General features: G+C 38.0%; 1 protein-coding gene across 15 annotated transcripts in view; it reads left to right on the forward strand.

The window, feature by feature from the left end:
- ADAM22 (ADAM metallopeptidase domain 22) overlaps positions 1-16,240 on the forward strand; it is a 215,177-nt gene that overhangs the window by 120,876 nt on the left and 78,061 nt on the right. For all 15 annotated transcript variants that reach the window (XM_057731544.1, XM_057731549.1, XM_057731551.1 and 12 more), the window contains one exon: positions 13,378-13,460. In XM_057731544.1, coding sequence (XP_057587527.1) covers positions 13,378-13,460 — 83 coding nt within the window. The remainder of the gene's footprint in view (positions 1-13,377; positions 13,461-16,240) is intronic.

Raw genomic sequence — 16,240 nt, forward strand, 5'->3', positions numbered from 1 at the left:
CAATTACACGCCAATAAAGAGCTGGAAAAAAAAAAGATATGGTGCATACACACACACACACACAATGGAATATTAGCCATAAAAAAGAATGAAATAATGCCATATGAGGCAACATGGCTGGACCTAGAGATCACCATACTAAGTGAAGTAAGCCAGACAGATAAAGACAAATATCATATGATATCACTTGTATGCGGAATTTAAAATATAACACAAATGAAATTGTCTACAAAACAGAAACAGACTCATAGACATAGAGAACATACTTGTAGTTGCCAAAGGGGAGGGAGTTGGGGGAGGGATGGATTGGGAGTTTGGGATTAGCAGATGCAAACTATTATGTATAGGATGGCTAAACAACAAGGTCCTACTGTATAGCACAATAATTATATTCAATATCCTGTAATAAACCATAATGGAAAATAAAATGAGAAATTCTTAATTCTTCAGTTATATACACATATATAATTGAATCACTTTGCTGTACAGTAGAAATTAACACAACATTGTAAATCAACTATATGTCAATAAAATGAATTTTTTTTTTTAAAAAGAGAGTAGGAGTATGATATTTGAGCAGAGTCTTGACTCAAAGAAATCAGGTATGACCTAATGGAAACAAGACCAAGTGTGCCTTTAGATTTCATATGTTGATTATTTTCTGCCTTTGTTTTCTCTTCTCTCCATATTCTCAAAAATCTGGAAGTGTACCTCTAACTGTCTTTAGAAGGCAGAGTGGTTTCTTAGGTAATTCTGAGTGGGGTCAATAGGTATCCCACATAGCAGTTTGAGTTTTGGACAGAGTAAGTGCTGTCTTCTTGAGGTCATGCTACCTTTCTGATTAAAAAAAATTTTTTTTTCTCTACTAGAGTTAATAAATGAAACTAGTCACTTTTGTTTCTAAGTCCAAGATAAATCTGTAGTTTGGAGGCAGTAAACTTAGAGACCATGGATATTGTTAGGGATAGACGGACAAATTCAAATCCTGACTATGCTTATTCATTTTCATGTGGCCTTGGACAATTTACTTATTTCTTCTGTGGTTCGTTTTTCTCATCTGTTAAATGAGAAAGACAGACATGTAGCGCAGAGCTTTGGGTATGGGAAATGCTCCACAAATTTTAGTGTTGAAATCACTGTTGAGGTAAAGTAGAAAGTTGTAAAGAATTTCTGGCTAGGTCTTTAGTGGCCTCTATTCCTTCTTACTGCTTTCCGATTCTGCTTGTGACTCAGGAGGCATTTCAGAGTCACCAGTAGCACTTCTTCATGCTGCTCTTCACATGGAGACAATCTTCTATGCCCCTAGACTATACATTCTATGAGAAGTTACTCCAAGAGTAAACCTTCAGGGGAACTTGTACTGCATACCTAGCTCTTAGCATAGTGTATGGACCTCAAAGACAATAAATATCTGTTGAACAGCAACAAAAATAAGTAAATGAATTAAACCACGTGTTAGGAAATTGGGTGGTTTCTCCTGTTCACCCAACACTGTATGGGCATAAGTCCAGTTTGGACAGATCTGGAAGAGCAGATTATTTATTCCCCATGCTATGGAAAGATGCAGTGACTATAAACAGGGAAAAATAAAAGCCTTCCATCTGCTCACCTGGTGCTAAGGTCATCCTGTGTACTGTAGCTCATACTCATGTGCTGCCTTTAGAAGTTATGTTAGAGCCACTTCTCAATCAATTTTAAATTTCAAGTCATGAAATGCCAGCAATTGGCCTATGATAAAATTTTTTCTAACTTTGAAATATTTCGAACATATTAAAAATTCTATAAAATATTATAACAGATACATGTGTAGATACATGTTAGTATTTTACTAAATTTGCTTCAAATCATTTTTGGTTTTTGAAGTCTGCTAATTCTGTATCAGCATATCTTCTATTTCATTTCTATTTACTTTATTTGTGCCTTTACTCTTGGTTAATCTTGTTTGAATTTTTTAAAATATATTTTTTTCAAAGAACAAACTTTACTTTTGTTATTAATGTCGACTTTCTTTTACTAAAAAAAATTCTCCTTTGTTCTTTTCATAACTCATTAGATTAAAGTTTAACTTACCCATTATCAATTTTTCTTTTGTATAAGCATCTAGGGATGAAGGATTTATTAAGTACCATTTTTGCAGCATCCTAAAAGTTCTGATACATACATTTTTTCATTGCCCATAAATATGTATATTCTCTAATTTGTTCTGTGACTCATATGACCTGTAAATCATTTGAGATTTTAGAAAAAATTTTTAAATTCTTAAAATCTTTTATGTGTCACATTTAAAAATTTTTTGAACACATGAGCATCTTTTGTTACTGGTTTAAATTTTTTTAATGGTAAATGCAGTGTAAAAGATATTAATTCTTTGAAAGTTAGTTTGGTTATTTAAAAGAAATAAAACATTGGTAATCTTCAATTTTTTAAAAATAGATTGCAAATCATAGAACCAGAAAGAACTTTAGAGACCACCAAATTCACCTCCCTCCTTCATTTTACAGGAAAATACCCCCAAAATGGCAAATGACAATCATGTGCTTATAGAAGCATTGCTGGAAAAAAAACACTTAATTTTTTCAGGTTTAGTGTCACTTTTTATCAGATACAGTCCTTAAATACTAGTGTGCCTCCCCGAAGGACATCGTTTGAGAAGTTTGTCCTTAGTAAGCCAATCCTTTGTTTGTACTTTTAAATTAATCCTGGGCTAATTCAGCATCATCCGTGTAGAAATAAAAATGACCGTTGAATGCTACTGTTGAGTGCTTGAGCACAGTGTTTAAGGTTCAAGGTATAAGAGGAGAAAGAGGTGCTGCAATGCAGCCTTCTTTTGGCAGCTAGAAGTTTTCCTTGTTTATCCTTCCTTTTTCAAAAACAGAGTGGATGAAAGGATAATAGAATGGAAGTGAAATTAAAGGGGAATAAGTTCAGGGTAGTAGTGGGAAAAAATGTCTTTTTTTCTTTACCTCAAACCCTCATATAGTTACATTTTCTTGAACAAAAAAAGAAAAGACAACAAAAACATTATTCTTTTCAGATGAAATGAAAATCTTTTTCTTCTTTTATTTTAGGGATGCCGAATATGCTTTCTTTTTCTGGAACTGTCTTCTAGACAATTATATTTTTTCCTATTGATATTCAAACACCAACTACAGAATAAAGTTTTAGGTAATATGTATGTCTTATGTTAAGGAATTCATATAGAGCAATATATTTAAGCATCTATTTGTTAAAAAATACAATAATGTAGTAGTTTTCTGGAAAGAATTATATAATTTCATGAGTTTATAATTATATGGTATGTAATTCTCATTGATTTTCCATTTTCTCAATTTAGAACTGCATCTCAGAGAACCTGATAAGTAGCCTTTCTGCATTATGGTAATTTGTTGCTGAGGAGCATTTTGTGGGAACCTAAAATGTTTTCATAGTCTGATCAGACATTGTAATATTAATGGGTCTGTAAATCTTTATCTGACAGCTGAAAAATAATTTCTCTTGCCTATATTCTGGTTAAAAATAAGCAATTTTGGAAGCTCTGTTTAATAAAAGAACTGAAGATCAGGTTTACTGTATTATTTGCATAAAATAATGATGAGTATTGTTAAATGAAGCTATGGGAAACTAGACTGGTTAGAGGTAATTAAGATACGGGTTAATCTTTTTAGATGAGGGCTGCTGTAGTAGACACGTGCAGTTTATTTCACTGAGCCACGCTTCTTAGAAGCAAAATCTCTGGATTATGAATATAAAAATTCAGTTGGTCACGTTAAAAGAGGTGAGAAGTCGTACTGTGTTGAGTAGTGGCCCCTCAAAAGTCACATCCCCTGGTACCCATGAGTGTGACCTTTTTTGCAAACAGGGTCTTTTCAGATGTGATCAAGTTAAGAGGGGGGCCCTAATCCAATGACTGGTGTCTGTAAAAGAGGGGAGTTTAGACGTGGAGACACAGAGACAGACCCACAGGAAGAATGCCGTGTGAAGATGGTGGCAGAGATTGGAGGATGCATCTCCAAGCCAAGGAACACTGAGAATTGTTGGCAACCACTGGAAGTTAGGAAGAAGCAAGGAAGGACTCTTCTCTAGAGGGAGCATGACTCTGCCAACACCCCTGATTTCAGACTTCTCGTCTGCAGTATTGTGAGAGAATAGATTTCTGTTGTTTTAAGCCACTCAGGTTTTGGTAATCTGTTAGGGCAGTCCTAGGAACCTAATACAGAAGGCATTTTGATTATAACTAATGTAAAAACAATTAGAGCATGTGCTAGAGGTGCCTGAGCCTACATACAAGAGGAGAGGGAGTAAGTCTTTAACTTTTAAAAATGGGTTGCATCTCAAAAGACTCCAACAGTTGTTTCAGTTAAGATACTTGTGAGCTTTAACTCCTGGGAACCTATCATCCTTTCCATGTTTTGTTTTCTACAGCTAACATTACCCAGGAGAAATCAGTATAAGGAAAGATTCCTACACAACAATAAAAATAGATTTTAAGTTCACTGGCTCTCTAATGGGTTTTTTTTTTTTTTTTTAACTTGAGAGCTCATAGGAAAGTTGTGGTCCCTGTTTTCTGTGGTGCTCACCATTTTCCAATAAGAAACTCTTTTCCTTATCACTTTTATTTATATCCAGTAGCTTTCTAGTTCTGTCTCTTTTTTCCTTTCCGGTGGAAACTTTTGCTGCAATAGTATTCAAGAATATTTGCTGAAATAATTTTCTTATATATCTTTCCCCTTCAGCAGAAACCATGCATCTTTTAAATGAAATTATTCTCTTTTTTGGTAGCTAGGTTTGTCTCCTTTTAGTTTTTAAAATGTTTTTTGGTTCTAGACTGTGCTGCAAGAGCCTAGTGCTTATTAATGAGTTAAAACAGTGCAGAGATTTTGAAGGACCATTTAGCTTTAGATGTTGGAATGAGCTGATAGTTTGAATACTGCTTGAACACTTGTACCCTCGAATGGAATGGCAAACACAAATGTCCAAAGGTGTCAACCAGTGGTGTAAATGAGAGACAAGCAGCTGTGATAAGGGGGACCATGTGTGTCGTATTCATCTGCCGCTGATTTGTATCCTATAGGAAAATGCAAATGTGGAAATGGAGGTTCACTGTTAACAAATCTCCTAATCTTCAGGGGAAAATGAAAATCCAAGTTTCAACAACTGTGAGGGTCTGAGATTTTATCCTACTTGCAAGTTAACAAGTTAGGCTGTTGCAATTTCATCTATGCTGGCAGAAGACCGGAGATCCTGGGCCAAAGACAAAGGACTTTGTTACTCATGGCGATAGGAGTAGCCAGAATAACAACATTTTCTTATACTTGTATCTTGAGCCTTGATCCCCAGAGGATGACAGAGGAAAGGGCCAGGTGACACCTGCACATACAGTGTGTTGTGTTACTAGAGAAATTCTGAGTTAAAAAAACCTGAATCTTTTATCATAGGAAGTAAATATGCTTGCTCTTTGCTCTAGAGGGAGATATCTCTCTATCTTCAAAGGCTTTTCACTATGCAAACATCCTTGAAAGAATTGTCCAGAACAGTCTTAGGCAATGAGGAGTCTTAGATGATTATTATAGCAAAGTGTTATTAATTAACCTTTCAGAAATTATCTCCATGGGTTATATTAAAAATTACATTTTAATAAGTCATTTAAATTAAGCCTGCTTACATAAGGGTAGTTTTTTTTTTTTAAAAAGTATTTTGAAACTTATAGTGCTAAGTTAAAGACTAAGACATATTCACTTATACTCTTTCTTGATCCTGGACTTGCATTTCATAGCCCAGTATACTAACAAAACAAATTTTAGATCAATATAAGGTTGCCAATCTTTTTATTTTGCCATATTATGGAAACAGCCCCTTCAAAATATGTAAATTTTATTTACTATTGCTCCCAATTCAAAAAGAATGAATGTGACAACTGATGCAATATGGTAACCTAAACTGGATCCTGGAACAGAAAGAGGAAATTAATGGAAATGCTAGTGAAATCTAAATGTTCAGAGCCTAGTAATCGGTAACATACCAAACTCAGTCTTTTAGTTTTGACAAATGTCCCCAGGTGATGTAAGATGTTAACAATGGGAGAAACTGAGTGATGGATATGCTAGAACTCTGTGCCATCTTTGCAACTTTTCTGTGCATCTAAAATTATTTCAGAATAAAAAGCCTATTAAAAATTTAAAATGGATAATTTTAATAATCAAAGAGAAGGCAAGAACAAATCTCAAAACAAAGAACAGTTACATGAAAATTAAACATATTTAGCTTTATGAAAAATTGACTGACTTGCCCTTATTTTTCATGAACTGGTAAAGATTTTGACATGCATTAGTGTACATCCATGGATTATTGACCATGTGATAGCTTTATTTAATTTTAATTTACTGTAAAATGAGATGAGATTGCTTTTCTCTCTGTTTCCCTTAGAGAGCCTGTAGAATCAGATATCCTTAAGTTTTGTAACTGAACAGATGTTAAACCTATATTCCCTTTGTGAATCCAATATGATTCTATATAATTCCAGGTTATACATTTTAATCAGGGTAGGCTGCTGGATCCTCTCCAAAATAAGATTTAGTTTTTCCAAGAATTTCCTTGATACAGATGTCCCTAGGGAGACTCAGAATATTCCTGATTTTAAAATGTCATTTCTCACCATTGGGAAGGAGAGGCTAGGTGGGAGGAAGGCAGACAGATTCGTCATGTCAATGCCAATCAGGAGGAAATTGGGAAGAGGCTGTTGTAGACAAGTGCCTGGTGGAATAGATTCCAGTCATACAGCCACAGCGGAAGTCTGGTCAGTGCATATGCCTGGGGGAAATTCAGGGTGCAGTAGAGTTCAGGGGCAGGTCTTCAGTTCCTGCAAAGGGGAATTGGCTAGAGCATAGCTTCTCAACCTAAGGCAGCATGTTGGAATCATCTGGGCAGTTTTAAAATAATGCTTAGGTTTCATTCCCTAGAGGTCCTGATATAATTGGCATGGAGTGAGTCTTGATCTTTTTTAAAGAGATTCCCTCGTGACAGTAATGTGACACTAATGTGTGCCCAGGGTGGCAAACTTCTAGAGTGAGCAAGGGTCTCACTTGTGGAGGAGGAGAAGTGGCATGAACCCCCATCAGCAGGGCAGAAGCCGGTCCTGGTACTGGTGCTCGCAGATGGGAAGAGAGCTATGACTCAGGGAGCAGAGCAGGATCACAAGGGTTGCAGGCTGGTGTTTTAGTCTGGAAGTGTCTGCACCAACCCTGTCCCTTTTAGGGGTGATCAAACTCTTACTGACTTGCCTGTGACTTTCACAGATGTAGCACTGAAATGACCTGCATCCTGGGAGAGCCCTTAGTTGCACACTAATGGAATGTTGATTGCTCTAGTCCCTTTAGTTCTGGCCAGAGCATCCTGTATGGTACCCTCTTACCAGCACCAACAAAAAATAGCTCTGCTCTTCCTGACTCTGTACATGGTAAAATTCTCACATATTCTTACTTCACCTTTTTCCTTCCATTTCGCTTCTGATAAAACCAGTTGGTTTTGGGAGAACAAGAGGAGTGGGGAAGAGCTATGGCTGTTTATATCCTTTATGTTTCAGTTAGAATCTGCTCAGGAACTGGTGTAGGATTTCAGGGAGCTCAGCAAATGAGAAGTTTTAGAATACAGAGGCAGATGTAGCCAAAAGCAGTTGTTCTCAAATTTTAGAGTGCGTGGAAGTCACTGGAGAGCTTCCAGAACCTGTGATTGCATGTGTCTGGGGAGAGGCTTGAGAATTTGCATTTCTAACAAGCTGATGCTTTGAGGCTGGACACCACTCTTTGAGAACAACCAATGTAAAGACTTGACTCTGCATCAGGCATACCTGGGTGTGAAGGCTTACTTTAAGTCTACATTTTCTCACTTGTGATATGAAAAAAATAATATTTGCTTCATCAGTCGTCATGAAATAGTATATACACTCATCACCAAACAGAACGCCTGGGATGTGGCAGACACTGGCATCTCTGAGGCATCTCAGTCTTTCTGGTATCCTCTATCTGGGGATGTTTTGGTATTGGGTTGAATGTTTTTAGGTTAATTATTCCAAATATGATCATCAAAATCAGCTGGGGAACTTTTTTGCGACTCTAAAACGCCTGGAGCCCTCCCTCCTTGGAAATTCAGACCCAGTAGGTCTGATGGTATGGCTGGGAACCAGTGGGTGATTCTGGGATTCACGGTGATTCTGATAGTCAGTTCTGAGAATCCCTGCTGTTGGGTAGCATTTCTCTACGGCAGGGCTTCTCAGCCATTGCAGCTTCATTGAATTGTCTGGAGCACTTAAAAAGATGCTGATGCCTGCGTCCTGTCTCCAGAGAGTATGATTTAATTGGGTTGGAGTACAGCCTGAGCATGGGGGTTTTGAAAGCTCCCCAAGGAGTTTCTGAGAGTGCAGCCAGGGTTGAGGACCACTGCTCTAGTGTATTCCTAGAGTAAAAAAAACATGGGATATTTGTTAAAATGCAGATTCTTGGGTCTAACCTCACGGCTGCCTAAACAAACTCTCTGAGCGAGAGACACGGTAATCTACATTATTAGTTAATGCCCTGAATTTAACAATTTGTTAGCCCTAACAAATAAAGTATGAGAATCATAGTTAGAGGGACATATAGAATCCCTCACTGAGTAAATATTGCCTGACTGCACCTAATTATATAGCAGTTTACAGTGGACTTGACTTTGTGTCTCATGGAAACCACTGCATACTTTTGTGAGGCATTGTGGCTTGTTATTTTCCCCAGTTGATTGATGAGGAAGCTGAGAGTCTGAGAGGCTCTCCCCCTAACAGCACACTTGGGGATGTAAATATAGATCAGGCACCTGTGCTTCCCTAAAAAGGAGATCATAGTCTAGTGGGAGACATGGGACAGAAGCAAGAATGCAGGTAGAAGAAGATAAAATATGCAAATTCAGAGAAAGAGGGGTTAGCAAGTTTAATTTTATGAGGAGGAGGGAATCTGAGAAGGCTTTTGGAAGAGGTGGCCCTTGGTCATCTTGGAGCTGATAAAGTTGTAGTTTCCTTTGAGGGTCTGGATGGAGAGCAAATGACCATGGCCTTGCAGCTGTGCTCTAACTGGCTTCCTTTATTGCGTTTTCATAGTTTTATAACCCAAGCTGTGTATCTTCCTTTGCATTATCATCTCATCATATTTATTATACATTCAGCTTTTCTTTTGAAATCTTTCGGGCTGCTTAATAAAAATGTGATTTGTCTTTGAATTTTTTTAAATAAATGATTATTTTGACTTCCCTAGAATTAAATTTACAATAAGCTTTTTTCCACAGGGAAGATAAACCAATATGGCATGTGAACTATCATATAGTTCATTTTTATAGAGGTGGGTAATTTTTCTTAGCTACAACTATCTAATTAGCTAAAAATAAACATCTGTGCTGTTATGACTGTGTTATTAAATCAAGGAGTATGAAGAAAGTTTCAAGGACAATGGATTTATTTCTGGAACAAAAGAGACAGTAAGGGATAAAGCCATGACTGGCAGTTGGATGAAGAGCTGAACTCTATTGGGATCTGCTGGCTTTTTTCTTTTTCTACAACTACAACATCTGTCTTAGGTTATTATTTATAATACTTACTTCCATAAAGCATCTGGTTCCTCAAGAAATTCATATGAAGATATGAAGAACCTTTATTATTGATAAGATTTGAATAAGTTGGCCTAAGTGTTACTTAGCCTTTATTGAAATATATAATTTTTAATAAAATGCATTTTATTATTTTAAAATGCAGCGCATCTTTAAAACATATGTATAAAGAAATACAGGTATATTTGTCCTTTAAAATATCCACTAAAATTTTAAATGCATGTATTCTTTGACCTAACAGGTCCACATCTAGTAATATATATAGATAGAAGTGCACAAAAATAGATTGCCACAAATATATTACTAATAAAAAAAATCAAATTGTACACTTAAGAATATATATATATATATATATATATATATATATATATATGAAAGGGTATTTGTTGCAATAACCTAAATGTCCATCTGTACAGGATTGTTTAAAGGAATTATGGTTTTCCTCTGTGATGAAATATTCTGGCATCATTGAAAGAATGACGTTGACGTCAAGGTTACCTTAAGGAAAAAAATCAAGTGGCAGAGAGTGTGGGTAGTGTAAACTCATTTGTGCACTGAAAAGGGTATATGTATATTTAGGCATATACACATTTGCTTAAATAGGCATAGACTATTCCTGATGTGGTACACAAAATCTGTCAAAAATGCTTATCTTTTAGGAGGCAACTACAGCCTGGACAACATGTAAGAAGGGGTTATTTTTACTCATTCCCGTATACCTCCTGAATTCTCAGCATTTTTGCCAAAAGTATTTATTATTTTAAAAATAATGTGTAAAAATACTTATTGAAAAGCAAAACTATTAAATTTATTTTATTTAAATATTTTAATAATTTAACGATAGATTTACATAAAGAACCCCTTTACTATTAAGGCCTCTATTCTGGACTAAGAAATATTTCCAGGCGTGTTAAAGGAAAAAAACAATCTAGTTCTAAGTTGAAATAATAACTGATTTATGGTGAATCATTTCTGAAAAAAAGTTACAATACAAAACAATTTCCACCGTTATTTAGAAGAATTACATATAATGCCAGTCAAGAGCCTCAGGATTTGAATTTTAATAGTCTAAATTGAGGAGGTTTCCCCTCTTTGGCATTTATGCTTCTCTTGAAGTGTCATGGAAACATCTGATAATGAGTCAACCAGATGGAGCTCATCGCTTCATTTGCAGTGTTAGGCTTTTGTGCAGATGGATTGTGATTGTGTGCTGGTTTTGGATTGATTCCTATTTTTCAGAATCAGAAATTAGTGAAAGATTGTTTTCTATTATCTGATCATCTATTTAGCCCCAATATAATGGATTGTTTCAAAACATGAATTGTTTGCCCTTTTTTATGATTTAATATAACATATTTCCAAAGTTGGTATTTTAAAGAAAACTTTAGTAATTTATGAAGCATAGCTATTATGCCTTTACCTCTGGTGTATTTTCCCTGCATACAATGGCTTGTCAACTTCCATTGTTTCCTAATCCGATACCATGAGTTTTGTGATGATCTTCCTGGTTTCTACTCCTCTTTGTTTCTACTATCTTTCTACCTACTCTTCACTGTGAGCTTTGGACCTCTGAGAGAGAAGATCTGATTGGGTTAGTTAGTCTGTATCCAATTTAAAGAAATGCTGTTGGATAGAATTCTCTCTCTTTCCAGGTCACCCCATTGACCTGGGTTGGCCTTTTGTGTCTGGCCAATCAAATGCTAGAGTTTTGATTGGTCCAATCAGATGTGTCCAGGAAATCAAGGTCATTTGAAACATAATAGCCTCTCCTCCACTAATCTTTTGGGTAGTTCACCAATCCAAAAGCCTAACAGAGGGAATTTTAGATTCTGTTAAATTTACCCCTCAGTGCTACTCCAGAAATTAAAAACAAACAAACAAACAAACAAAAACAGTCTAGGGGAAGCTTAGATTTGCACTGCATAATTCACAGGTTCTAGGTCCAACTCCTAAGTAGTATAGGGGGAAGGACACAGGCCTTACATTCACACATTCACATGAAGTTTAGACTCCTACCTGGCAGCTTACCAGGTGGACCACCTTGACTCTCTGAGATTGTGACCTTCTATGTGAAATAGAGATGACAATATTTCTTTGTAGAAGTGATGTAAAGATTTAAGGAAATTATGTGTGTAAATTGAGTAGAACAGTAAGTGACACACAGTAATTATAATGGTAACAAACATTTATTGAGTGTGTACCAAGTGCCACACATTATTCTAAACCCTTTATGCATGTTAGCTCTTTAATCCTCTGAGCAACCTTACGAGATTATTACACAGAGAGGCTCTGTGATTTGCTTGAGATGACACACCTAGTAAGTGAAGGAGCTGAGAGCTCACCCCGTTAACATCCAAACCAACCCTACCCGGAAAGTCAGGGACTGCCTTTGTTTCTGCCCTTAAGTCTATGGCCTTCTGGGTTCCATCCCCTGTCAGAATCACACGTGAAGCACCTCTCTATCTTATCCTCCATCTGACCTAACCCCAGTCCTCAATTCCTGATGCTTAATGACTCCCTTGGGAATTTGGAGGTGTCAGTGGGTCAGGGCTTGCACTGTGTGCCATCCTACCTGCTCGCCACCCCCTCAGCAAAGCTGAGCTTCACCCTGTCCTGAGGAGCAGCAGGCCCAGGCCAGGCGGCCTTCCTCGGAAATCCACTGAAGAAAGTGTCTTCAGCCTTGTTCCATCATTATGTCCTCCTGTTCTCTCCTCTGTACTTGTCAAGCACTGAATATTTTAAGTAGGGTTCGTCCTTAAGCCGGACTGTGAAGTAGGTAACGTTTGCCCCTTTAAACCACCTATTCCTTCAGTCCTTTTGTCGCATCTCAGTGAGTCAGTTGAATTAGAAGCTTTCAGCTTCTGAGGAAATGGGACATTCGTGAGGCAATGGGAAAGGTCATTTAGACCAGTGCTTCTCAAACTTAAATGTGCATTTGAATCACCTAGGGACCTTGTTAAAATGCTGACTCTGATCCAGTAGCTCGGGGGTGGGGCCTGGGATTCTGCACTTCTGACTTGCTTCTAGTGATGCCAGTGCTGCTGTTTTCTAGACCACACTTTGAGTAGCAGAGGGTACCCCAGAGATTGGGGTACCACTGTGAGATGCCAGAGGCTCTACCCTGTTACCTTTTCCAGGAACATTTAATCCAAAGAAATGAGTCTCTCAGTGGAGGTTAGTTAATGGGACTTCCTGCTAGAAGAAACTTCTCAATTTCAAACCCTACCCTAGACTGCTTACCAGGAAAGCCATTCCTGGTTGGAGAAAAGAAGAGCATAAACTTGCCAAGTTTTGATAGAAACACTGTAAAAATAAGCATTTTCCTCTATCGGTTTAATTTATTGACTCTCAGATGATTTCTGTTCATTTTCCTTAGCTTTATGGGAAAGAGCATCATTTTGCTGCTTCTCAAGGTTGAGCTTCTCAGGACTGGGGAAATAGCTGATTGAGCTTTTCCTGGTGCTGGGGGCCACGTATGTATTTCAGTATCTGTTTCTTTGTTCTGTCTGTCATCACCTACATGAAAGGAAAGTTAAGTCAACTTTTATTTCCCTGTCTTTTGATTTGGAGTCAGCTCACTGGGAGTGTTTATGAATAATTCTTTTAGAAATGGTTTGATAATACTAATCTGGATGATGACACATTGTACAGAGCTTTGCATGTGGAGGTGCAGTGTGGAGAGAAACCTGTGAAACGATGTGGCTGATTCTCTTTGTGATGGCAAAGGCTGATGTTATCTGTTTCTGCTTTCAGGGAGGAGAACACTGTTACTACCAGGGCCACATCCGAGGAAACCCTGCCTCGTTTGTGGCATTGTCAACATGCCATGGACTTCAGTAAGTGTCCCAACATTTTTTGTATCATCCATTTTTTCAGTCACTCATTTTCTTTCTTTTTAATGCAGTGTGGTCGAAATCTCTATTTTATGTCAAGAACTAACTTTAACTCAGTGATGGATCGGATCTTTTTCTCCTTTGTGGTTTATAAATCAAGAAGATTGTTAAATTAGAGTTGCAGAAACCAGGGGCTCTATGATTATAATATGCTACCTTAGTGATGTTTGGAACGTTTTTCTAGTTTCATCCAGATGGAGATAGGAGTGGTTTGGGTAACTTTGGTCTTTGTTTCTGTGGGTGTTTAGTCCCTTGGTACTCGTTCTACCCCTCCTACTCCTTGATATTCATTTTTATATTTGTATGGAATAATACAAAAATAAATTTCAGGAGGTGGAAACTCCTGACTCCTTGCACAAAGACAAGGGCTGCAGGTGACCTCAAGAGCTCATGTGTTTTAGCCCTTTGTTCAGCCAAAATCCCACCTAACCCACAGCAAATTCGTGGGAGGGTACATTTGTTCTCAGAAATCTCTAAGGAAGGGAGTTCATCCTTCCTTGGGGCTCTGCTTCCTTTTTCATAACCTTCACTATTGAAGTGTGTTTGGTGATGTTTTACGTGGGAATATATCAGCTTCCTCTGTCCTGTTGATGATGGTGATACCCAGGTGGCTGTCTGTCTCTTACTTGTGACCCCTTAGAAAGCTACCGTGTCACCCCTCAGCATTCTGCTGAGAGTAAATCATCTCAGCTCCTTCTTGTTACTTTTTGGGGCACAGAACCAGCCAGCACTTTAATTTAGTTTTGTGAAATTCTTGTTTAGAAGCTTTAAAATGCTTCCTGTCTGTTACTAAGTTAGAGATGTGGGTTTTTCATCTAACAAACAGTTACTGAACATCTGGTGTGTGCCAGCCACTTGGAATATTAAGGAGATGAGAATGTGAGCCCTACCCCCAAGAGCTCCCAGTCTGGTGCAGAAGCTAAACCTAGCCCAGCTTTGTGCTATGGAGTGTGGTGGGTATATTTGTTTTCTTTGAGAGAGACCAAAAAACCCGAGAAAGACGCAAGCTGAGAGTGGGCACTGAAGAATGAGGTCGTCCCCGAAGACTCCAGAGAGATGTCACCTGAAGAAGGTGGAGTGGGCCCTGGAACAAGTTTTGATAGAATCTTCCAGGAGGGGGATTTGACTGACAGGTCTTAAAGAAAGTGAGGAAAGAGATCTAGTGGGAAAGACTGGGAGATCTAGCCATTCTGCCTATGGGGTGCCTCTGGTCAGGCTCTGGCAGTAGGTACATGAGAGGCAAGAAGGAGAGAGCACAGGGATCCGGTAAATAGCCAGAGAAAGGAGGTCACATGCTTGAGAGCAGGACAGACCTTCATTTGCTTATTGTTTGTTCTAAAAGACTATTTTACTAATTTTAAATAAATTCTTTGAATAAGGAAACATTTTTACAAACATGGAATCCATACCTAATATCGAGAGCCTCAGCTTTCTTCATCTGCAAAAAGAAACGCTGATATCCCCTTCAGCAGTAAAATTATCTCTGATCTCAAGATGAGCGTGGCTGTCAGCCAGGAATACGACACTGGGCCTGCCCACATTTGTGACAGCATGTGTCTACTGTCGGCTTTTTCCTTTCTCTCTTGTCCTCTTAAAATCTCAGTCCAAAGTCACAGTGCAAGCATCTTGCTCAGTACCTGTTAGAATTCCCCACCCCCCACCCCGCTGCCAGTTTTCCAAATGGACACAATATTGTGAGAATCAGAGAGAAAGTTATTACTGCCTCCTAAGGACCCTGATAGATCTGAGACCCTCAGACCAACAGCTACTAATCCTATACAGTCCTAAGGATAGAAAAGACATTTTAGTGACTAGATGAGGAGTCGAACTTAGAGCCTGCTTCTATTGCTTTAACTAAGTAAAAAAAAAGATTTTTAAAAATATTTATTTGGCTGTGCCGAGTCTTAGTTGTGGCATGCAGGATCTAGTTCCCTGACCAGGGATTGAACCCCGGCCCCCTGCATTGGGAGCACAGAGTCTTAACTGCTGGATCACCAGGGAAGTCCCTGTTTTAACTCAGTAAAATTTACTTCTCCCTTTAGAAACCTTTTCATTGAAGACTTGACGAAAAGAAACAAACAGAAAAACTGCCGTGTGTAGGAACACTGTCAGGATTGTGTACAAGTGTGTTTCTTAGACTTTTTTTTTTTAATAAATTTATTTATTTATTTATTTATTGGCTGCATTTGGTCTTTGTTGCTGCACATGGGTTTTCTCTAGTTGCTGCGAGCGGGGGCTGCTCTTCATTGTGGTGCACAGGCTCCTCATTGTAGTGGCTTCTCTTGTTGTGGAGCACGGGCCCTAGGCACGTGGGCTTCAGTAGTTGCAGCACATGGGCTCAGTAGTTGTGGCTCATGGGCTCTAGAGCACAGGCTCAATAGTTGTGGTGCACGGGCTTAGTTGCTCCGTGGCATGTGGAATCTTCCCAGGGCAGGGCTCGAACCCGTGTCCCCTGCATTGGCAGGTGGATTCTTTATCAGTGCACCACCTAGGAAGTCCTATTTCTTAGACTTTTCTGAGCATGTTGAATAAATTCACTCTTGTTCCTTTTTGTTATTTATTAATTATTCTCATCTTGATTTTACCTTCTGAACAAACATTGCTGACAGAAATATTTGGGGGAGCTATTTTTAAATATTAAATAATTTATGTTGTCTTAATTGCAGTGATTTAGATATGAGATATATTATTTCATCCATGACTCATCCTCTATAAATTACTGA

The sequence above is a fragment of the Hippopotamus amphibius genome, chromosome 4 (assembly GCF_030028045.1).
Source record: "Hippopotamus amphibius kiboko isolate mHipAmp2 chromosome 4, mHipAmp2.hap2, whole genome shotgun sequence".
Classification (NCBI taxonomy): Eukaryota; Metazoa; Chordata; class Mammalia; order Artiodactyla; family Hippopotamidae; genus Hippopotamus; species Hippopotamus amphibius.